Source organism: Neodiprion fabricii, chromosome 4, assembly GCF_021155785.1.
Source record: "Neodiprion fabricii isolate iyNeoFabr1 chromosome 4, iyNeoFabr1.1, whole genome shotgun sequence".
In the NCBI taxonomy this organism is placed as follows: Eukaryota; Metazoa; Arthropoda; class Insecta; order Hymenoptera; family Diprionidae; genus Neodiprion; species Neodiprion fabricii.
In genome coordinates this window covers 38,388,875-38,413,252 of record NC_060242.1, presented here as the reverse complement: position 1 = coordinate 38,413,252, position 24,378 = coordinate 38,388,875, and the positions used below count along the sequence as shown (strand labels likewise).

Sequence of the window (24,378 nt, the reverse complement as noted above, 5' to 3'; positions counted from 1 at the left end):
AATCATTACCATCGATTTCAGAGTTAGTATAATCGGCCTTTAATGTGCATTGAGGTCATGCATTGATCTGATATTTTATTTTTCCTCAAATTACAGTATATTTGATATCAAATTTACCACGTTCCTATAGCGATTCGTTATTTTTTTTACCATACACACGTTCGTGTTACCATCTGATGGCAACGTACAGTCAGGTGAACACAAATACACTTGTACATGTGCTTCGAACGGTAAATTTCTGAAAAATCGACCAACAAATTGTTTGGTCAGGTTTCATTCCTATAGATGTAGAGCAATATAAAAAATTATTTATAACTCGAAAAACATCCGGAACTCCGGAAACAGCTCTTACCGACCTGTGTTGCAAAACTTCTTTACCGACGCTACAGGTGTATCACAGTAAACAAAAAGATTTTCTTTAACGGTAACAACAAATCAGTTGGGTGAAGATTGCGTATGAATGATGAATAAAAATTTAATTAATAATGTATCGGCAATGGACCTGGTGAGTAACCGATCACCATCAATTTTTTTATTCTTCCCATGAAAGTTTTCGAATCAAAAAACAAATATTTAAATTATACTATCTCGAATACACGAATTTTACTTGTTACATTTGAGTAGAGAAATTAAGAATATCAGCAAGGGAAATGCATGAAAACAAACACTTTAATTCGAAAGAATGATTTTCATGTGTGGATTGGGGTGACCTGTTCTACTAAATCTAACTGCTAAACTATCACGTATGCAGAGCAATTTTTACCTTTACGAAATTGCTATTCCTAAGGTTTGCCAATTCGCAAAACGCGCGGTAATCAATTTGCTGATAATCATGAATCTGAATATCTATTGAAATTGTGACATGATTGGTGGAATCATAATTTTCGGTTGAGACACCGCAACAGACGATTTCCGGGATTATCATAAGCTGGCGCTGTTTTTTTTTTTTTTCGTGACCTTCGGTATTTCGATTACATTGCGAAAACAAAAGTATGTGCCTCCTGTTATAATCCGAAACAGAGGAATACCGATGACTCCGCTGAGATCGAACGTTTTAACGCAAAATTTGAATTGATCAGTGAATATTACAAATTAAAAGCTGTATGAAAACAAACGAGTCTACGGACTGGTATAATATATAGACACGTGAAACGAAGTACAACCAGAAGAAGGTATATTAGGCTGGATTGGGATTTGGGTTGGATTTAAGTCAAGTCAAGAAAGTTTGTGAGTATTAACGGCTATTTTTAAATCACTTCTTGTATTCCAGATTTTCTCGATCACGTGTAAATCGAATCGAAAAAGGTGAAGATTTTTGCAGAAGCACAGGTAATTGAAAGCTCCTGGCAGCTGATAAGGAAATTTAATTCCACATGGATATACTGAGATTAAGCAAAACGGATACTGCTAAAGATACAACTATGGAGGGCAAACCATTGACGGATCCTCTTGATTCATATTTTCTAATTCCGGGTAACAACCTGTCTTTCACAGGCAACGTGCTTGCGCAATATTTCACAGTCACTACAGACAGCTACATTTCTCTATGCTTTCACTTGTACGAGTTATTATGTGCTGAAGATTCAAGGTTCAAAGACGAAGTTTGTGAGTCAGCATTTCATTATTACACCACCATGTTACTGTGGCAAAGACTACGACAGCTTTTGCCTCTCAGTGTGGTCAGATCATCACCATTTCTAGATAAGCTTTCTTACTTCGAAGAACATTTAATGATGATTCCCAGGCCGCTTGAAATATACTTGAAAGGTATTGGAAATTTTCGCCATCCCTACTTGGGTGAAATGCGATTTCAACTGCCTTCGGCTATCACTAGTCCAATATTTGATTTGACTACCGGTGCCTTTGGAAAAATAACCGACAAGACACATTTTCTGTATGAAGCATTTCCTGCCCCCGGGGTTGCAGCTCTGCGCATTTTAGCAGATCTGAAGCATACTAATTCTTCTGGCGATGCCATTTGGGATTTACCCCAACATCTACGACCTGATCACGAGGTTAAAACAAATCAGGTTCCTATGCCAACAATTAATCTTTTGGGTTGGTTTCCAGCCCAGAGTTTGACAGATGGTCAGCAGAGATTATTGAAAACTTTAGGGATACCGAATGATTACTCAGAAGACGATATGTCAATATTGTTCCTCAACAGCTGTAAATTGCTAAGAACGATCAGTGAATACTTTTGGTCACCCAAACCTGTTGCGAGTCGTCTCACTTCGCCACTTACATTCAAATTTGGAACATCTGCAATATCCACTACATCTAGAACAGACGAAGTGATCAAGAAAGTCAAACTGGAGGAATCATCCTCAAGTACCGTTATTGCGACTAAAGAAACCTCTACTAGCAAACCTGCATCATTCGAATTTGCACTTGCAGATTTACCTGCGAGCACTTCAAAAGAATTATCCTCCCAGCAATTCCCCAAAAATATCCCAGTGAATAACTTTTGTGGTGATAGCATAAGGTTTGGGTCGGTTAACAGTATGTCGACGACAGGATCCATAGTTCAGGGACTTTGCATAAAAAAAGTTAATGGTCATGAACCCTATGCGTTTGATAGGTACGCAATGTACTGTGAAGGAAAAATATCCGTGTTTTCGACAATGAAGGTCATCGATAACTTCGCAACAGGTGGTGCTATTACTGCGTATCGAATGCCAAAGGAGCAAATCCATAATCACCACACTTGGTCCTGCTATGATTATGACGGCTACAAAGAAGTTCCTGAATCCTGGATTCATACACGTAATGAAGTCTACAACCTGGGCAGTATCCAGGAATTAAATCAATCTATGTGGTTTACGGGAGCTGCCGACAAGTGGCTGTTGCAACACTTATTCCTTGAGAAACATGCGATTGTAAATTGAAGGAAGAGAAACACTGATGTTGATATTTGAAAGCAGAAAAAGAAGATGTACATACAAGTAAATTTTTCATATCACGCTTGTATCAAATGGCTGTTACGTTATTCACTAGAAAACCTGTGAGTCATTACTAGTCCATCTAGTTTGTCTATTCATTACGAGTATACCTAAGTACATTCCTTACTACTGACATATAACTTCATCTCACATATATTCTTCAGGAACTACTAAGTTAAAAATCTCAAATACAACCAAAGATTCTTCCTCAATTCGATGTATTTTGAATTATATGTAAAATGCATTCCTGAACTACAAGCTATTGATTGCGTGCATTTTTGGTTACTTTTGCTCAGAGTCTTTAATTAATCTGTTAGAGCCTAATGCTTTCCACATGAGGTATAGAAATTAGATGGAAATTTCAAATTACTGATCTTGAAAAAAGTTGTATTTGATAAGACTGAAAAAAAATGTTATACTTATGTCATGTATTCTGTTAAAAAATTTGTAAAGTAATGATAATTCTGAAGTTTCCTCACATATATTAATTTTATGAAAGCAAAATAAGTGTTGTCTTTTTAATCTTCAGCAAAATCTTCCGATACAAAGTATATTATTAAATTGTGTAATTCTTTGATTAAAATGTTTTGGATCGATAATTGAAAGTTTGTTGTTACTGAAAAATTTTTTGATACAAAATAACTTTAATAATAAAGAAAATTTCTGTTACAATTTTATTTTTGTTGATACCTAATCATACTTAAAAAAGCATATCTGGCAACCTTTGTGCAGAAAAGTCTGAGTCATATAGAATCGTTAGTGATTTTTACGCTATGGAATGCTAAAGCTAATAAGAGTGTTCTGATCTATTTTTTGCCTTACAAAAAATTGGAGAAGAACCTAGTTTGATTGGATTTGACATTAATAGTTAAAGGCTGTTCTTCCTCAACTTGCAACTTTATAATTCATACAAGTACGATCCATTTTTGTGTTTTTATTGACTGGTAATGTGTGTCTTATCTACATCTATATTTATTTTTCTATTGTACGTGTATATTGTAGATGTATAGCTATGTGCATTCATGTATCTATTTATGGTCATTTGTTCTACCGTAGTTTATGCTGAAGAGTATTTTTTCACAAGGATGATGCCTAACTCTCCGACAACATTTTATTATTTTATCCACGTTTATCTTTGTACTGTAAATATTTATATTTCACTTGATTTGGATAAAACTTCAAAACAAATAAATCTGTTTATTTCGTAAGAATTTTGAAACCGACCTTTTTTTGCTACGGCCCACTATTTTAGCTCGTGCTTAAACTGAGTTAACTCTAATCATTGTTGAATTTCTCTAAAGTTTTGCTCTAATTGGTTGAACTGCAAAGTAAAGCAAAGTTTAGAGTTGAATTTTGAATATAATTTCGACCGAAGCTTTTGAAATGTATGGCACAGATGAATTTTGAAAATCTCAGAAAGGATCTATGTAAGAAATTGTAATGAACTCAAATTACTGAAAAAATTCCGCGATTGTTTGAATGATAATTAATCTGTGAGAAACAATTAACCAAAAACTTGGCAGATTTCTCATTATGTAAGCTCAGCAATTTTTCTTTTTTAATGTTCAATCTATTTCGAAATAGTATTGACAATGAGAAACATATCTCTACTCGCCTGAGATCATCATGACGGTGAACATGATTTCCACAATAATTCAAAACTAACTATTAAAAATCTACATAAAATTGACAACATTTTATCTGCAAAGATCAGGAGAAGCAAGTCCAACAACATCCGCTGAAGAGTATTACATATATTGAGTTCAATAAAAGGTTAATTTGTCTTAATTGCTGTACAGAACAAGAGTTCAAAGGGCTAGAAGATTTGAAGTAATTTGCACCATTAAGAAGAGTATAGATGCTTATTAGGAAAATATTTGTACTGCATGAAATATGTTCTTTTAGCTGTTCACGCAACTATCCATGTATTTATAGCTACTGTGACAATCGAACAAACGTAAGTGTACAATGCCCTCCTCATATGTGATTAAAAATATCAATCTTCTCCTCGACCTGAACATATCTGGTAACGTTAATCACATAATTAGAAGACGGTTTGATTATTTCATTCAAGACACAGTTAACTGTGAAGTAATAGCAATACATGCGACATACTCATGGAACTTATTCATCAGCTGATAAGAATTTATCAAAAGTTAAAAGCCATTCATTCATCAGTAACGCATCTCAAAAATGGTGAGCTAAGCCTTGAAACATGATTAGATATGAAGAATTTCTCCTTTTTTCATTCTACTGATATCAAAGTAAATTGATATGTGTTTCACGCGAGTTATAAGTCAAGGCCAACAGTTGGAATTTATAAAGCAGATAACAACTTACAGTTTGCTGGTAGTTTTTTTTTTTTTTTTTTTGCAAAATATTTCCATTTCTAGTCTATTCTAATACGTTGTAATATCACTTAGGTGATGGACAAATTTTTGTTAGTCGAAGATCAGTGATGGACAAGTAGGTTCTGATATATCAAATGAAGTAATTATTATTCAAACTGATATTTATTGGAAGTGTTTTTATTTCAGAGAAAGTATATCATCCATTCTTTGTTTTATAACTGGTTTGCTCGATTCAGTAAACTTCATTGAAGATTACAATAATTAATACCACATTTAATATAATTTCGAATCTATTAGATGTCTATTCTGCAAGTTTCTAAAGCTCTTGGCTTTAAAGAGTCGCAGAAGCATAGACATCTCCAAGACAAGTTTGAAATAAAATGTATGCAAAAGTAAAAACTATATATTCTATACTACATGAGTTTGTCAATCACAGCATAAGTCATTCGACAGTAAATAGAGCAATACATGATTTCCATAACACTCGATACGCTGATTATCGACGGAAATGCAGGATTTATGAATCTTGATCAGTAAATCGAACTAATTTGGTAACGTGTAAAACTTGATGCTGTTTGTGAAAACTCATGTGAGAATCATTACCCGAAAGGTGTAAGTAAAAAAAACTTACGGTTTATTTGGCGCGCTTCTCGGCCGCTTCGGTGTTGCATATTTGAAGAATAAAAATCCTATTACAATTAGAATAACCAACACTGCTGTGGCTGTGCCCAGCCACAAAATAGAATGTGGCTTAATTTTATCCAGACCAACCTCTTGCAAAGTTACAAGGCCATCGGGCGTTTCACAAGTCGCTTGGAAGATGATATCTTGACGTAGAACTTGCTTCGCTTTGCAAGGTCCGTGAACTTCGGGAAGTAGTATCGACAGAACCCATTCCATGGGACTCCACTGTCTATACCACCACGGGAAATTTTCTAAATGTAAAGTTACACCTCCAGCTAATGTCAATTCACCAATAACTAATCCCGAACAAAAGGCTGCCAATCCAGGCCATTTACAAATATGAGCGAATAAGACACAAATTAAATGCTGGAACATCAAATACAGCAAGCCAATCGCCAGGTAATTCCACAGTGTTGATAAGTTTTCTTCCGGAGTTAAATGTAAGCCTGACATTGCAAATGCCGGTGCTAAATATATCAGAAAAATGACACACCATGTTGGTATACTGCACAGCAGCTGCAACAAAAAGAATCCCTTGTAAAAACACCTGCTAATCCCGTTTAGTAAAGTGAGCAGTCAAATGAAAACCGGACATACTCAGCTTCCAGTTGAAAAAACAAAATGAAGAATAGATATTTGTACACGGGTATATAAACGAAAAGTCTTTACCTCTACAAAAATGTAGACAAATCTTGCGTACAGTCCATCTCTGATGTCTCTTTCTACGCTTAGTCTGGCCTTAGAAACATCAATGATAGCTATGAGATTGAGTGGCCAACACAGTATTCCAAAACTAGCGTAATGCAGTCCAATTCTGTCTCGTAAATATAAATTAGTATCACCAGATACATCCCAAAACACTGCACCCAGGATTATACTAAGGGAAGCAGCAAACAGAATTTTTTGCAAAATTCGAGCCAACGCTCCAGGTTGGCTGTATATCAAGGTCTTCAGTAACAGAACGTAGATTTGTACAAGTAAATTTGCACTTGATATTGAAGGAGGCAACGGTCCAGGAGCTCCGGGATCGCTTATGCCTGGTAATCTCACTCTTGCCAGTTCTGCCAGGTGATCTATTCTTTGCGATGATTCCAGCATTGCTTCCGCTGACAAGTCGTCCAATGTGACCAAGTCAACTTTATGAAAAAATGTTTCGATTTAGCTTTATGATCCGTAACTACAGCGTGAGTAGGTAAATGAAGTAATACTTCGACGATGCATCTCAGTCTTCGATGTTACTTACGATAATAGTCCGAAGGATTTTTGAACGGAGGGCAAGGAAATTCGGCGAGGGCAAAATAGGGCAGCATGTCTCTTCTAGGGCCGGTGTACATGATTCTACCCCCAGAAGTAAGTGCAACCCTTGATACCATAGTTAATATTTCGTACGTCGGTGGATGTAGGGTTAAAATGACGAGTCTTTGTCCTCGGCTAGCCCACTGCCTCAAGTATTCGACCAGAAAAAATGCATCGAAAATATCCAGACCATGCGTTGGTCTGTCCAAGGCAAGAATATGGGAATTTTGAAGCAATCGACACGCCAAGGCAAGCCTTCGGACCTCTGATGTCGTCAAAGTATTCACAAGACAGTGTTTTGTTGCTTCCAAGCCAAGCTCTTGGAGTATTGCATCTGATTCCATAGACGATGATCCCGATCCTCCTCTGAGTCTCAAATAAAAGCTGAGTGTTTGCTCCGCCGTAAGACCCGGACTGAGGGTACTCTCCGCAGATAGATAAGCGACACGAGACCTTTAAGATGAAGAAAACAAAGTTCCTACCTATGTGGTACACTTATCGCTGAGAAATGATTTTCATCGTAAGCAAAAATAATACCTCAGCAAAGAAGCAGACATGGACCTTCCATTCATCAAAATATCTCCACGTTTAATTCTCCTACGACCAGAAATAGTTTCCATAATGAGGGTTCCCTCCCTTTCTGTTGTGGCCATCACAGCCATCACTTCGTTAGCCCCCACCTCCAAAGATATGCCCCTCAACAAAGGTAATCCATTGGATCCAGAAGCCTCGACACCTCGAAATTGTAAGTGTGGATGCTGCATGGGTATCGCACTAGGTCTCATTTGCATTGGTAAATTTTCAAAGGCTATAGCACCGTGGTGGCTGTATCCAGGCTCGGTTGGCGCCATGCTGTGCCTTCGGCTTGGTCTATAAGTGTTCAATAGATTAGCCTCGCTGGCACTTCTGAGCCTCGCACTCTCTCTGACATTGAGTTGAGAGCTAGCCTGATCTCTGGGCACCGCGTGAACTTGTCTAAAATCTGGATCGCTCCTGGCTGATCGCATCGCACTCGCATGGGCCCCACTTCCATGGAGAGGCACTCTGCGACCCTCTTCGCTGGAATCATAGCCACTGGAGCCGTCGCGGATTCTGGAGGGTGGCAGTACCCTTGGCAATCCGAATTTCAAATACGTGAATGAGTTGTTGGCCAACGGACTCTTGGGCCCATATCGTGGATGCCTCAGTATGCTTTGGACCGTCGAATCTCTCAGTTGAAAATTCCCGTATGGTAACGGTGATTTCTCGGCTGAACCCAACGCAGAGTCAGTGAAGTCAGAATTGAGGTTTTGACTGTAAAATGAATTGATTCCAGGTCGGTAGAATTAGCAAATGAGTAATATTACCATAATCGAGGATAATGTATGAAATACTACTTAGTATTTCGGTTAAATCGTATAAACATGTCTGTGAATCATAACACGAGTAGAATTTCTTAGAGAAATCGTTTCATGGAATTGATACACCGCTATTTAGAAATATGTCAAGTTCCGGAGGTTCAATGACGGTTTTCAAAATTTCTCTGACCCACCTTATCACTTTTGACTTTGACAAAATCTGAAGTTTTAACATTAATGAGAACGTTTCAATAGTTTTAGGCGAAATTTCAATTTACCGGTAAATGGACCAAGCATGTAGATCTTCGCTTGCTGGTGGTTCCAGACCCCGGGTGTCCAATGCTCCAGGAACGGAATATCTCCTTTCCAATTCCCAAGCCTCAGAGCCCATTTTAATGTTACCTAGAAACAGAAATGACAATTTATATATCAGTGAAACCTGATGATATAATCAGTAATATATCGATATAAACAGGTCTAATAGGGTGCAGAGGTCAAAATTCAGATTGACCGCGACATCGAATATTGTATCATTAGTTCGAATTGAAATTTAAAAATAGGAAGCAATTAGGGAATATCATATTCAGAAGTGTCGAAGATCCGGAAAGGACGAAGATTAACTATTAGAAATTTTGATTACTCTGAGTATCGACCAGTAGGAATGTTGATGTACGACGTAACGGTTGGTCTGAATTTTGACAACTCGGAATTTATACCCGTACCCCGAGGTATACACACTGAGATCTGCACACTGTCCTAAAATAATGTAGGATACCGTCGAGTGTATGTGCCTACATACATACATTAACTGATCTTTCCGCGCCGAAGGTAGAAAACGTCGAAGTAAAAAACGGGACTTTGAAATATAATTACTGCTGTAGAAGAACGTAGATTTGAAATCTAACTGACTCGGCGAACAGCGTAAAATATGTACGGATGAAACATATTGCGATTTGGCAGGCGAAAGAGATGGAGAAGGAAGAGCTATATACGTAGAACTCAGCAGGGAAACAGGTAGAAAGATAATGAGTATGATGTTAATAACGTTGCTTGGCACCTTTAGGAATGTCTGAAATTTAGTAAACTATGAAAAAGAAAACATATTCTTATTTTGAAAAACCGACTCCTTGAAAATTATTCTAAAAAACTATCGTTTATGATGAAAAACAAAGTCCTTAAAAATTCGAGCTCGATCAGATAAGATGAAGAGGTCTCGCTTTCGAGTTTCTGTTTTTTCATTGGAATAACACGTAGAAAAGTGCTTACTTTAAGTTATCGGCGATTTCGCGTGACAATACAGAAGAAAATGAAAAGTATCAAGAGATCATTTTGCGGAGGCAACAATATTTAGTACAAAAAAGGTATCCAGATATTTTATTCAATTTTGCATATTTTGAGAATTATTGTGAAAAAATAAAATCTTTTATTATTTTTGTATTTGCGGTATATAATGAATAGGTGCTCGTAAGTTTACACAGATTCTGCGAGAAAAACATGGCTGCAGCACCGGTCGCAGTATTTGGCTTCTCAGCACAGACATCAGATGACAATATATAACGGTATTCATGATTCCTCTCGTAAAAGTGAAAGAACGGAACTCGACTTTATGTATCTACACGTATACCGATTCGTTCTTCGCAGTAATGATCTGACCGCAGATGGCTCATCGTTGGCTAATTTAAGGGAAGACGTCATCTTGAAGGACGTTCAAATGTGGGTAACACTCGATGCGGAATTCCCGCCGTCGAAGTGACAAATTAACTAACAAAACGTTCCGAAACTGGAATTCTTAATGTACTTGAAAGCAAGGAGACGAATTAAATTTCTATTGTAAAAGATATCTGGCCGAGAGTCAACAGCCGATATACATTATAATTAATTTTTGCGATTTGTGCAGTTAAAATGCGGTTGAAATGCGTTTCCACATATATTGTACATATATACATTCGCAAATTCGTCGGTTTATTTGTAGATAAAAGAAATTTCTGAAATGATCGACGCGAAGATTTTCGCCGTTCGAAGTAGAACTGTAAAAATTCAATCTTTCTTATGCATGGTCACTGTGCCCCCGTTTTCCCCTCAACACACCAGTTTCGAAATAATTTCGAAATATTATGCAGCTCACGGTCGTTACTCGGCGATTTCTTATGCAGGATTTTATACTTTTGCCCAACTTTTGTAACCGTGTGTTTTTGCTCAATCAGTTCACTGCCAACTACTCATAGGTAATCTGAACACAATCGCAAATAATCATAATGGAACTTGAAGAATAAACGAATAAGGAAGATAAAAATGTCTTCGCAGTTATGTGATAATCGAAACAGCAAATTGAACATGAAAAATATTTATATACCTCTCGCGTTTCGAACGGATGCAATAACAGACAAATAGACGTTAAAGAAATAAAAAAAATATCTATCCGGTGGATATCTGTAGCAATGTTTGTACAGAGTATCTCGTACAAATCCTCTTCCACGTCGTTACCTACAGTACGTATAGCTTCAACGCATCCGCAGCTGTATTACAAACCCCCTAGCAATTGCTTGCCCGCATATGTTGTGTGTTTTGCTAAGATTTCCAGCTCATTACCTGTCGTTGCATTTGTTTTTGTTTTGCTACCTGCATACCTGCGTTATAGTGCGTTTACATACCCGCATATGTGAAGAGAATCCGTAGTATGTACCGCTAATCTGCTTCACCCGCGACAAAGATGAATATAACATAAACGAGCGGCTTTTGACTGGCCATGAACGAGCCCTCGAACTTCCCGTTCTCACACTGCAGGTTCCAAGTTTATAGGGAAAAAAAGAATAATATCCAATTTGAATTTCGAACTAGAAATTCAGGGTCGTGATCACCGCTTTGGAAGCTCTCGGATATCCAGTTATATGGAAATATGACAACTTTTTTTATTTAGCGTCACTATAATGGACCCACCATTACAAATTTTGGAAGTCTGACCTTGGGTTCGTTATGAGTGACACAAAAAAACCTCCGCCTACCAATTTCTACAAAATCGGAATATTTCTGGATTTTTTTCCACCATATTGCATCGCTGTTTTGGATTTCGCAATCTGACTTCAGATTCGTGATCAGCCGCCCAACAAACTGACGAATAGAAATTTTCATCAAAATTCAAATGTTTTTAATTCTTTTTCACTTTATTGAATACGGCAAATTTAAATTTCGCAAATCTAACCTTAGATTCATGATTACCGATCCAAGAAACCTCACGGCACCAATTTTCATTCAAATCCATTCATCCATTCTAAAGATATCATAATTTTTATTTGATTTTTGGAATTTTGTTATTTGAATAATTGAAAAAGTACCGGACCGATCAAAGCCAAAATCTGGTCAGTTCTAAATTTGGAAAGCCGCATCGATTGAGACCAAAATCAATGAAATCCGGTAATTCGTTCTCGAAATATTGTCGGCCAAAAAAATGATCACACGCGCTCACAGACGTTCATCTGAAAATGATCGAAGGTGATTCTCTAAACTTCAAAACGTGGTGATCTATGGAAAACTGGACTGTTCATTTTCGACATGACTACAATAACTTCGTTTTTTCTCTGAAACGGGAATTTAAAAACGTGAAACACGTTTGCACGGTGAATTATACATCGTGGCGTTATAAGCGACAAAATTTGGTCTCTTCCGAAAGAGCAGAGCTTCGCCTCGTCGATAATTCACCAATTTTTAACCATCGCGTATGTGTGTCACCCATTTTTTCAGGTAGATGTAATTTAGTACAACTTATAGTAAACGGGCAGGTTGAAGACCGGTTCTCGTATAGTAATAATTAGGCGTTCCACGGTTACACCACCGGTTTAATTATCGTACTCGCAACACGCGTGCAGTTATTATATTATTTTACGCTTATTAGCCCGGATCTTGTGTTTTCAGGTGACACATTCCGCAAGCATCCCGCGGCGTACCCATTGCGTATCCTACAAAGAGCCATCGCAGAGGGGGAGGAAACACCTTTTAAATTTCCACCCACACACCGAGGCCTAACGCTGTTGAAATACACGTTCTGGCACACCCATACCACCAACAAGAGATGGACATCAGGTATGCAGACACTGGAACAGCTCCTCACGCCTAACCGAGGCCTTGAATTGACGATGAATCTATGCTGAATCCGCCGCCAGTTCCGTTGTACTTACTTACACGGTACATAAGGGGCATTCCAGGTCAATTCGACAAGGGTCTGACCCTCACCCTCTCCAATCCGAGTCTTAATGACCGGAGGTGTTTCGCTAGCAAAAATAACATCTCCAAATTTTTCTCAGATTTTTGACCAACCCCCCTGACGCCCCCCCGACCCCTTAAGTGATGATATTTTCGAAAACGGTCAATCGGACATTTTTGAAAGTTATGAAAAAAATTACATAAATTCTGTAGCCAACAAGAAAAATATCCCAACCAAAATCTAAGTGGGCAGGCAAAACGGTAATTTTTTATCAATTTTTTTACCGTTTTCGAAAATATCATCACTTAAGGGGTCGGGGGGGCGTCAGGGGGATTGGTCAAATATCTGAGAAAAATTTGGAGATGTTATTTTAGGCTAAAGAAACACCTCCGGTCATTAAGACTCGGATTGGAGAGGGTGAGGGTCAGACCCTTGTCGAATTGACCTGGAATGCGCCATAAGTATTATACCTTTGCACATGTACACTCGTGGACAATGAATCTAAGCGGCTAATTTTTTTACACTAGACAGTTATGTTGGCAACACAGAGAAACCTACAGCGCCATAGTCGGCCGAGCGCGAAACAAACTCAATCTCAATAAACGTAACATAACCCATGACCGTCGAATCTAACCTTAAAATACCGCGGGGATGATGACTTGCTAGATTGACACCACTGAATAAGGTTAGTTTCGATGGCCATGTGTTATATTATGTTTATTGAGACTAAGTTTGTTCGCGTTTGGCCGACTGTGGCGTTGCAGGTTTCTCTGTGTTGCCAACATAACTGTCTGGTGTCAAAAATTAGCCGTCTCAAATTCATTGTCCCCAGGTGTACATACATACCTATACATACATAGACAGACACCTGTATGTCACTAACGGGACACTTTCCATTGTTGTAATATTTGACTAATTGCATATGTATGGGTACATACATACGTATCATATGTTCATACTGTTTATTTATGCAGACGTACGGAAGATCTCCGCATCACGTGTAATACGGCAAACCATGGAACGAAGGTGTGCAAATACCCAGGTATTATAATCCTGCCAAAGAGATATCGGGTATGCTTGCATCCGTTGTGGAGGGATGTGCCGCATGTGAATATGACCGTACATAAAAATATCGATATACCTGTACCTACATTTAGGTATGTACGAGTTTTATTATTTGATACATTGCTTTCTTACTCCGGGATAAAGATTGTTACACTGTTCACCGTGCAGAGGGATTTCTCTCGTAGTCTAATTGTAAGAGAGAAAAACTTTGCCATGCGTATGCGGTTCTCACTGCACCAGCAGATTTATAATATTATAGGTCCCAGTCCCACGCGCTATATTAGGTTTTTATTTACGGATCCGGATGTATGTGCCTATTACAGTTACTGCCGAGCCGGGGCTTCGTGTATATTTTTTCTAAAACCGGCTTTAATTACCCTGGGTATAAATTTTTCTTATATATGTACGTCAGAGATTTGGTATTTATTATTTATAGATTAATTATTATGGATAAATTGTACTCTCAGTTACTATTACACACACATCCCATCGTTATTTTCACCTGTGTCGAACAACGTATAACGAATGTTCCTACACGCGGATACTTATTTACACTGAATCAATGTTGATACAGCTAATTATTTTGAAACACCTTATTATTGCATAATTACAACGTAATCTTCAATGCGTGTCGAATGCTTGACGATAACTTTCAATTTGCACGTATATCGATGTAATATACGTATATAAAATAGTCTGTGCTTCAAGTGCAGGTTTATAATGTTATACGTGCATTGTATATAACATATAAATGATCTTTTATCTGCAAACACGAGTGTGTACAAGTCAGATGAGAAATTAACGAAAGTTTTTGCCAACAGTTGCAGGATATAGTACAGTATGCCTGTGTAATAAGTTGATTAGCGGTTAAATTACCGATCAAATCCATTACTTATCTGTGGCCCTGGGTATATACAAATATATCCAGATTTAGAAAAAAATGCAAAAAACGACAAATAAAAAATAGAACTTAAAAAACCACCTTCCACGATTACAGAAATGCGGATTTGGCGGGACATATTGGCCTCTTAAACTATCAACACCTATTCGGTTATGGCCATAGGTTATACCTGGAACTGCATGATATATTATATACAGAAAGAAAGCTGTTATACCTGTCGTTTTAATCGACGGACCCGCTATTTAGCGAACATTTATTAGTGTAATTTATATATCGAGCGCATGGCGTATATATAATAAATGTGGAACACTATAATATGTGTGAGGGATATATTTTAGTCTGTAACGACAAAATTGAGCGGAATCGTTAAAACTGACCTCGACTATCCGATAACACTTGGCGTATAGAGAAGGTAGGCATACAAGTCGGTAGGATAGTTATAACGTACACGACATCATGTGTGTGTACACATACGACTGAAGTTTGTCCTTCAATAATTATTACGTAGGTATACAGTTGGCGACATACCTTAGGGTACATTATGCGATTCACGTGGAGGTAAAGTAGAAAAATTTATTGCTTCAACGCAACGTGCAATAAACTTCGGTACTGCGCGAAAAATAACAACGACATTTTTCCGTTGTTACTCACGTATTTGAGCATTTTTCTGATTATACCTGTTCACATATCATATTTCTGCCTAACAGAATAACAAAAATGAATGATATGCCGAGGAGTCAGAGAAATATGCTGGAAAACGAAAAAGTGTCTGTAAAAATTCCTGCAGTAGGTACAATACCGTGCGGCATGCAATCTAGAATTTGACGTAATTTGCGACCTAGGTGCTAAATAATTACGTGTATTAATTTATGAACGGATATTCAAGGTGCAGTACATCGCCCGGCGTGCAAGTAATAATGCATGTTGGGATTTGCCGCTTTTGCACGCAAGGCTCTTTGAAATTCCGATCTGTGTGAATGATTCACTGCAGCATGCGCGCGATGTTTATGGGCTGCATGTATACACGTATACAGTATAGAGAAACGGGATCTTGAAATGACTCAACGAAGCTCTATCCGCATTTGTAATATACAGACGCATGTAAAATACAGCTTTATACACGTAAGAACAGGCATTTGACCAATCGTTATTATTGGAGCCAATACTGAAAGCAGCATTTAATCGGGTTTCTCCAACTTTTCCAAGGAAGTGTAATTAGGTGTAATTCAACGCGATGGTATTCAATATAATATTCATTTAAGAATATAGCCGGAAGACTTTTTTCATTCATGAGTTTTTCGATAACTTTTGATTTCCGATACTTATTAATATAGTTAGAATAAAACATTTTTCACATCGTTCAATAAAATTGCACAAGTAGACAATTATTAATCGTAATATCTATATTACTCAAAGTTCATTCTTACGGTAAGTACACCACGCACGTGCAAAACAATAGATATCCTTGTTTATACACTAAATAGATGCGGTAACAGCATGTATAATACGTACACTTTTCGCAAAAGTCCCGTCGCAAAAGATTTCCGCAATTGTTTTACGAATGGGGTAATTACATACATACGTGTACAAGCACATGTTTTACAAATTATGTTTTATATATACACATTAAACGCGATGAGTCGAGCCATTCAAATTATACTATACAATACAAGCACACGTATATTCACGACAATTTAAGCGTCATGCGCGCGCTACAAAATTACGCTATACATTGTTAAGTTAGGAAAGTTCACCAATCCTTATCTTTGTTCTGAATGTAAAGAATGACTGTAATTGAAATGAGGATAACAGATTGTGGTAAAAGCATAAAATAAATAAAAGGCAATGTGTGGATCCAGTATCAACGATATACAGGGTGGCCAAAAATTTTTGGGAAAAAAATGTCATGTCATTTCCAGGTTTTTCAAGACCTAAAACCCAGTTTTCCCTGACGTTTTCCCAGTTCTAGTAGTTACTAAAACCCAAATCGTTCAGCTTATTAACTCTATATTCGGTTCAAAAAATGATTTCTAATTCCCATGATAGAAAACTGATATTTCCAGTATTTTCCATTACCAGATTAAAAATTCCCTGACAATTCCAGGATTTCCAGGTACGTTGCCACCCTGGATATAGTAGTAGTATGCGTATAGTAAAAGTGGGAATTCGTAATGAAACTACTCACCGCGTTGCAGGTAGGTATATGTACCTAGTATCTCCAGAATACTCCACCGACGGTAACCGGATTGTCAAGTAAGTATTCTGCGGTGGAAGAGATCCTTAGTTTTCTATCTGCGCGTCGAAGTCTCCAAGAATCTCAGCTGCTCTTTTGAAAGCGCCATTTCGTTGTCCGTGATATTTCGCGAGTGATTATTACGGTACCATTAATAATGCACACACCGGTCTCGCGGCTCGTTCGAGACTCCATGTAACACGGACTACGTGTAGACACCGCGACGTTCCGGCACTTCAAATAAAGGAGCACATTCTTCATTCAAAAAGGAGCTGACTCCTCGTTCTATTCGTTTTAAAGGAAAAGCACGCAGTCCAGACGCGGCTTTGGCGAGGCTGGACGAAGCTAGGAATTTCTTGCCTCGCTGTCAGGAGAGCCGAGCGAGGCCGAGGGACTCGCTGCTGGTACTCCTGTATCTATCTACCTTTTCCCCGTCCTCCTCGTCCCGTCCCCACCTCTTTCTTATGCCACATCAAACGTCCCCACCGTTCTCATTCGCGAGCGAAGACGTTCACCTCACCGAGCATGGAGCAGTCTCCCACCAGTTATTTGTACCTGGTACCCATCGTTGTCGGTGACTCGGTTGGGGGCAGTTGATGGTAGTCGGTAGTCACTGGTAGTCGGTTACAGCTATTAGCTAGTGCCTCATTCACCGCTGCTTGGAGCGTTCATTGACTCGGTGTTGTTAGTTTTTTTTTCGATGGCAGAAATCTGTTACTCATCGTTGTGGCGAAGAGTATAGTTGTCTTCTATTTTCATCTTCGCTGTTTCAGAGAGAGGATAACAAGACTTCCCAGCCAATCCTTCGCAGTGAATGATCCAACGTAATACCATCTGTGCAAATAGGATGCGGCAGCATCCACAGTTGGGTAAAAAAAAAATTGGCGAATCTTCGTTGTGGTGCAGGATCGAATCGGACACATTTATACTTATCGTTAGCAAGTCTGTCTTCGCTTGAGTGCAATCTTAATTGGATTTTGTCACAAGATTTAAGAACAATCAAATGACGTCAAGGTTTCTAATGATGACCGAGCAACTATGGTGAAATTTCACAAATTGTAGACCGCTTTAACAAGGGGTGAGCAGCTTTAGGGTGAAAATGATGGCGGACTGCATTTTGGACATAGCTAATATTTTTCATTCCACAACGGTCGATCATGAAGGAAACTGTTTTGCTCGCACTGAGGCCACGACAGTACTCAGAGATGTTTCTGCTCGAGTTCATGGCGGAGAAGTTCTGGCTGTTTTGGGATCCAAGGGTTCGGGGAAGAGAGCGCTGCTCGATGTGATTGGTAAATCACCACTGTAACTGCATTGAGTATTTTTGAGCAATCGCTTATTTTACTAAATCACTTTTTGTAGCCGGACGAGCTGGGGGTGAGACTAGAGGACGAATCTCGTTGAATGGGAGTTTACTCACACCTGAGTTATTCAGACGCCATGGTGGATATGTTGCGCACAGATGTCATCTTCTGCCAGGCTTGACAGTGCGCCAAAGTTTGCTGTACGCGACATGGCTTGCAGGGTTGAGCAACAGGGATGCCAGGGTTCGTCAGACCTTGGCAGACTTAGCTTTGTCTCAAGTTGCAAACAGATCTGTCAGTGATTTGACCAGGCCAGAATATCGGCGCTTAATGTTGGGCGTGCAGCTCGCCAAGGATCCTGGCTTACTCTTGTTGGACGAACCGACGTGGGACACGGATCCTCTGAATACCTATTTAATTGTCTCCATGTTGTGGTCTTATGCGACCAGAAGGGGCTCTATAGTTGTCCTCACCATGGAAACTCCGAGGTCTGATGTATTACCCTTCGTCAGTCGAGTGGCGCTGCTGTGCTTGGGTGCTGTGGTCTATTCAGGGCCAACCAGAAGCATGCTAGATTATTTCGCTTACATTGGTTTTCCCTGTCCCGAATTAGAAAATCCTTTGATGTATTACTGTGAGTGATGTATATCTCGTTACCTCCTTCCATAATTACATTTTATTGTATATTATAATCAGCAACATGTTATGCATTTTAGTGTGTCTATCGACCGTAGATCGTCGTTCCAGAGATCGTTTCCTTGAGTCCAATCAGCAAATATCATTGCTGGTGGAAAAATTCAAAGTTGAAGGCGTTCTGTACATGAAGGAAGCTCCGCAAGGTGGAGTCAGCTTGAAAGACGCACCTTCGGGTGGACAGCACAAGGGCTTGGGTCGTGGCATAAAGCCAGGATGTTTCTCAACGCTCTTGGCTCTGTATTTGTAAGTTTCAAAACTTAGAGACTAGCTCGGATCTGGTTATGGCAAAAATTGTAAAAACTGACCAACCGTAACTTTCAAAAGATTTGCTCATTTTGAAAGGTTACTCTAATATGGAAAATTTTTAGGAGAGGAGTTGCAGCAACTTGCGCCTTCAACAGATGTGGCCTTGGACATTTAACTGCGAGGATTTTATTGCTACCATTTTGTATCGCTCTTTTGAGTATCCTTTACGCTTACTCCAGTCCAGTTCAGGCCAAAGTACTCTCTCAAACCGGAGGACTGATTTTTAACATGATTATTCTGTTTTACATTGCTGGTACAGCGGTGACGGCACTTCTCTGTAAGTGGTTCAAATAATTTTCTTCCACATTCCGCATTATATCATTGAAAAATTTTGCTGTGCACAGTTCCAGGTGTGAGAGCGAGGTATTACCAAGAGAGGAGAGAAGGACTGTATGGCGGTGCGATGTTTTTGAGTGCTTACGCTTTGTTAAGTCTGCCGCTGAGTTTTATCTCCACACTCGCAGCTGTTGGAATTTTGGTCCCGATTCTTGAGCTGGATGTATCCTCATGGGCTTACATTTCTGGTGTACTTTGGGCCAGTTACATTGCAGCGGAGCAAGTTATGATTGCGATATTAATGGTAGTCGGAAATCCTATGATGGGGACGTTGGCTGTTGTTTATGCATTGTTAGTATCAGTTGTAATAGGTTCGGGCGGGGTTCGAAGTCTCAGAAACTTACCAGACTGGTTAGCAGCTGTTTCAACAGCCTTACCTTCTAGGTATGCATCTCTGGCACTGAATCACCGAGTACTTAACGTTTCTACTTTTTCAAACTTGCCATATAATGAAACTTTCCCTTGTCCTGGAGACCCAAACTTTTGTCGATATCCGGATGGTAAAACGTATTTGGTGGAACGTTTTACTCGGGAAGGTGAAAATATTTCGGAAGTATTGAACATGGATTTGAATTTACTTGTATCGCTAGCATTTGCCTTTGGTCTTGTGATACTAAACAGTGTTTTATATTTGCTACCTTTGCCTGCTAGTATTAAAGCAAAATTTAGGGAATGACCATTTCATCACTATGTATACGCAGTATTCACGAAGTTCGATGGACTACCCTTAGATTTATTTCCATAATCTATTATTTTACAATTGATATATCTATATTTATTATACAATCATATATATATAGGTATCATAATTATTAGATATGTGAAATTAAAAGAAAGCCAAACCATATATCGCAAAATATACTATGTACACATTATATTTTAGGGCAGTTTTTGCAACTTATACAATCAAAGTACTTTTTCTAATTGTCGAAACAAATCTAGCACTATCACAAAATTGCAGTGCAAATTAACGGTTGGCAATTTCTTCGTAATAAAGAATGCAATTATTCAAGAAATAGATAGTGAATTCTGAGTTGTATTTTTATTTTTGTATATTTGACTCACCCCTATATATTTGCCCATCATGAAAATAAAGTATTACTGAAAATTACTAATGAATTCATAATGGTCTGTGATTCTCAATGAAGATTACTATTACAACTGCCAGCGATTATCTCTACAGTTATATTATTTTAGCGTAAAAAATCTTACCTGATATTACATCATATTGATATATTAACACTTTACATGTATGTTAAGCGTCATCATCGACCTCCACTTGACCCATTACTTTCAGATCGTCAGCAACATGAAACTCACATCCTGTAGAGCTAATAACCTCTGTGATATCGACGTTTGGCGCCAGTTCAATGAGTCTTAAACCTTCGCCTGGTATAACTTCAAACACGGCAAGGTCAGTGATGATAAGGTTGACGCATCCTTGACCTGTAACGTGCATTATTATTATTGTTATTATCGGGTGCTATTACCGATTCTAGAAACATTGATTGTTGTCAATTTTACCTGTAACTGGTAGAGTACAGTTAGCCAATATTTTAGGGCGTCCGTCACGTGACTTGTGTTCCATAGTTACTACAACTTTTGTATTAGATGCAGCAACAAGATCCATCGCTCCACCCATTCCCTTCACCATCGTTCCCGGAATCATCCAATTTGCCAAGTCTCCGTTTTGGGATACTTGCATTCCACCAAGGATTGTTAAATCGATGTGACCACTAAAAAACAATGAAGAATATAACTCATTGTCAGAGAAATGTCATAGCTCTCAAACGTTTACAAAAATTCCACCATACTTTTATCGTTTATATGCGAACATTAAGACGAGTCGAACTCCTCGCACTTTTCAATAAATACGTACCCTCTAATCATGGCAAAACTTTCATCGCTTCCGAAATAAGAAGCGCCTGGCAAGACGGTGACGGTTTCTTTGCCAGCATTGATTAAATCAGCATCTACATCGTTTTCGCTAGGGAATGGGCCTAGACCAAGAATCCCGTTTTCTGATTGGAGAGTGACCTTGATTCCTTTAGGAATATAGTTGCTAGCTAGCATAGGGATACCAATTCCCAAATTTGCTAGAGAATAAAAAGGAAATGATAGAATGAGTCCAAGATACAGAAGCTTAAGGGATTCGTTTTATAATTTTACTTCATTCAACATACCATACATTCCATTTTTGAATTCGAGCGCCGCCCGTCTTATGATCCTTTCCCTGGCTTTACCAGCAGGAGTTACTTTCTTTGGTTTAGCAGCCTTCTTCGTTGTAATTTTCTATAAATTACAGATAATGGAAAATGACTATCAAAACTAAAGAAGTTATCTTTGTTCATGTAGACTTTTCACAGAGATTAAACTTAATAAATACTTTTTGACAAAAATTTCGTGTCACTAATTTACTGCCGCATATGATAGAAGTCATAATAGGTATAAATATTTATGCTGACCTCAATCCGTTTCTCATACGAAGGACCTTTGATTATTCTGTTGACGTATATTCCAGGTACATGTATGTTGTCTGGGTCCAATTCCCCAACATCTAAAATTTCCTCCACTTCAGCTATTGTTACCTTCGCGGCTTTGCACATAACAGGATTGAAATTCCTGGCTGACTTTCTGAATATCAGGTTTCCCGCCTTGTCCGCCTTCCAGGCCTTCACCAGAGAAAAATCACCGGTGATTGCAGTTTCCAGAACATAATTCTGCCCATTAAATTGACCATCTTGCTTCGGCTCTCCCGATATCTCAGCTCCACCGTTAGAATCATACTTGATAACTGCGCTTCCATCTTGCACCATGGTCCCGAAGCCGGTGGCTGTGTAGAAGGCAGGTATGCCAGCCCCACCGGCTCGAATTCGCTCAGCCAAAGTGCCCTATGAGTAAAATGCTACAGGTCGTATAAGCTCAAATTTTGATTGCAATAATTCAGTGTCTGAGCTTTACGCTCGGTGTTTAGCTACCTGTGGTGTTAGTTCGACTTCCAGTTCTCCGGAGAGATACTGTTTCTCAAATTCTGCATTCTCTCCAACGTAGGAAGCGATGATACGTTTTATTCTATTCTGCTTCAGCAATAAGCCTAACCCAAAGTCATCTACACCAGCGTTATTTGAAACTACCGTCAGTTCGGTGGATCCCCTTTTGAGAAGCGCTGCGATGAGATTTTCAGGGATACCACAGAGGCCAAAGCCACCGACCAGCAGCTTGGCTCCATTTGGTATGTCGGAAATGACCTCCTCCGCTGATTTGAATATTTTCCCGTCTCCGACGGGGGGTTTCAGTGACTCAGATTCTTCACTCTTTGCGTCAGCTTCAGTGGAAAACCGCGTGATGCAAACCTAACGTAAATTAATAAAACTAGGTACATTTCGTGTAGCCTGAAAGGTAGTTTCATCAACGATTTAGAGGTTATACGATTTACATCATATTTTAACAATTTTTACTAACCCTCGTTAACTTTACTTGCTTACAACCAAATTTACATCGTCTTGTAAAAATTCCGACGATATTGCTAGTCAAAAATGCCATTATCTTCGACACGAGGTATGTTTATATACAGTGTGAGAATCTAGGTTACATCAATCGTAACGGCGTTCGCACATCACCCGAATAACGAATACTGCCTAGAATTCGTGAATAATTATTAACTAAGCAACTATATACATGTATTATGGAACGGTAAGTATTCGGTGACCCTTGACTTTAATCAGTTTTTTTGTTTTACATTCTTAATTGCCAAGGAACAGACCCGCCTGATATCAAGGCTGCTCCAGCATTTCGTTTTGATTGGCTGCTGGTTGATCACTCCTCATCCTCCTTATCAACCATTATCTGCAATACGTTCCGTATCGCTTGAAAGCTGTTTTCATGTTATGCAAATTATATTGCGTAGTATTATAAAAGTGATGAATAAAAATCTTATTTCGATCCTTCGCGAATAGTTGCTGAATTTTTATGAAATTCGTTCTGCGAAACTTTTTTTTTGATTTGGTAGAAGATGACCCTAAAAAAATGATAAATTAATATTAATAATAATATTCCATAAAAATTATGTTATGCTTCAGTTTCATTTTCGAGTACTCTACTCTATTGTTTGGTATTGACACCGGAAAGTTAATTCCAAAGAAGCACATATCCCCACACTCAAGACCCGTTAATTCATTACAATATCAGTATCCTCAGATATGTGGATAGAATATTATCATTATTAATATTTCCCCGCCGGCATGTTTGATTTCTTCTGAATTACGTATCTAATCCTGACATGGTACGAAAAAATAAAGTGCAACACCAAATGTAACCGAGCTTTTCGTACTGATTACAATTAGTACACATTAAATTTTGTAATGTCGTTCTTATCAAGAATGTTTTTGCACAGACGATATAGCCTGTCTTTCAAACTCAACAATGATTGCAAAATGTAGAAATGCCAGTACATACATTCTTATCCAATCTTAATAACTTAAGTGATGATCAAACAACGATTAGTAATAAATTAATTTTTATTCTACATACAACTTTTAAAGAACTGAATTTAATATATCTGATTATGATTTGGTGGTATACTTGTAGGAATATTTATACATATAAATGATTGGGTCTCACCACACAGGTGCAAGTTATTTATATCATCAACGAAACTGTTTATCATGCATTTGATATATCAAGTACATGCTTTTCTTCGATGTACTCATTCAACAAGTTACATAGTGTT

At 38.4% G+C, this 24,378-nt stretch overlaps 4 protein-coding genes across 4 annotated transcripts; 2 read left to right on the top strand and 2 right to left on the bottom strand.

Moving 5' to 3' along the window:
• The first annotated feature begins 970 nt into the window (after positions 1–970).
• LOC124181606 lies at positions 971–4,201 on the top strand. Its single transcript, XM_046568318.1, has 2 exons — positions 971–1,172; positions 1,271–4,201. The coding sequence occupies exon 2, from the start codon at positions 1,374–1,376 to the stop codon at positions 2,886–2,888; it is 1,515 nt and encodes a 504-aa protein (XP_046424274.1). The 5' UTR covers positions 971–1,172; positions 1,271–1,373; the 3' UTR covers positions 2,889–4,201.
• A 1,253-nt stretch (positions 4,202–5,454) lies between these two features.
• LOC124181599 (ATP-binding cassette sub-family G member 8) lies at positions 5,455–17,394 on the bottom strand. The gene is made up of 6 exons (XM_046568308.1): positions 16,960–17,394; positions 8,889–9,012; positions 7,811–8,566; positions 7,221–7,726; positions 6,647–7,113; positions 5,455–6,493 (listed from the first exon to the last, which is right to left on the bottom strand). Exons 2-6 carry the CDS (start codon positions 8,999–9,001, stop codon positions 5,921–5,923), a joined length of 2,415 nt encoding a protein of 804 aa, XP_046424264.1. The 5' UTR covers positions 9,002–9,012; positions 16,960–17,394; the 3' UTR covers positions 5,455–5,920.
• Positions 17,395–17,542: 148 nt separating this feature from the next.
• LOC124181601 (ATP-binding cassette sub-family G member 5) lies at positions 17,543–20,725 on the top strand. The gene is made up of 6 exons (XM_046568312.1): positions 17,543–17,691; positions 17,781–18,299; positions 18,370–18,945; positions 19,028–19,250; positions 19,376–19,590; positions 19,658–20,725. Exons 2-6 carry the CDS (start codon positions 18,107–18,109, stop codon positions 20,323–20,325), a joined length of 1,875 nt encoding a protein of 624 aa, XP_046424268.1. The 5' UTR covers positions 17,543–17,691; positions 17,781–18,106; the 3' UTR covers positions 20,326–20,725.
• On the bottom strand, positions 20,353–23,427 carry LOC124181605 (probable succinyl-CoA:3-ketoacid coenzyme A transferase, mitochondrial). The gene is made up of 7 exons (XM_046568316.1): positions 23,112–23,427; positions 22,628–23,002; positions 22,115–22,540; positions 21,833–21,941; positions 21,529–21,745; positions 21,174–21,385; positions 20,353–21,095 (listed from the first exon to the last, which is right to left on the bottom strand). Exons 1-7 carry the CDS (start codon positions 23,190–23,192, stop codon positions 20,905–20,907), a joined length of 1,611 nt encoding a protein of 536 aa, XP_046424272.1. The 5' UTR covers positions 23,193–23,427; the 3' UTR covers positions 20,353–20,904.
• Between the last annotated feature and the right edge of the window lie 951 nt (positions 23,428–24,378).

Excerpts from the sequence above, each read along its gene's own strand:
- LOC124181601 (XM_046568312.1), top strand. The coding sequence starts at position 18,107 with ATGATGGCGGACTGCATTTTGGACATAGCTAATATTTTTCATTCCACA. Across the intron at positions 18,946-19,027 it reads AAATCCTTTGATGTATTACT|TGTGTCTATCGACCGTAGAT; the intron begins GTGAGTGATGTA and ends TATGCATTTTAG. Across the intron at positions 19,591-19,657 it reads AGCGGTGACGGCACTTCTCT|TTCCAGGTGTGAGAGCGAGG; the intron begins GTAAGTGGTTCA and ends TGCTGTGCACAG.
- LOC124181599 (XM_046568308.1), bottom strand. The coding sequence starts at position 9,001 with ATGGGCTCTGAGGCTTGGGAATTGGAAAGGAGATATTCCGTTCCTGGA. Across the intron at positions 7,114-7,220 it reads AAATCCTTCGGACTATTATC|TTGACTTGGTCACATTGGAC; the intron begins GTAAGTAACATC and ends TTTTTCATAAAG. Across the intron at positions 6,494-6,646 it reads TTGTCTACATTTTTGTAGAG|CTGCTGTGCAGTATACCAAC; the intron begins GTAAAGACTTTT and ends TTTTTGTTGCAG.
- LOC124181605 (XM_046568316.1), bottom strand. The coding sequence starts at position 23,192 with ATGGCATTTTTGACTAGCAATATCGTCGGAATTTTTACAAGACGATGT. Across the intron at positions 23,003-23,111 it reads AGCAAGTAAAGTTAACGAGG|GTTTGCATCACGCGGTTTTC; the intron begins GTTAGTAAAAAT and ends AATTTACGTTAG. Across the intron at positions 22,541-22,627 it reads AAGTCGAACTAACACCACAG|GGCACTTTGGCTGAGCGAAT; the intron begins GTAGCTAAACAC and ends TTTTACTCATAG.
- LOC124181606 (XM_046568318.1), top strand. The coding sequence starts at position 1,374 with ATGGATATACTGAGATTAAGCAAAACGGATACTGCTAAAGATACAACT.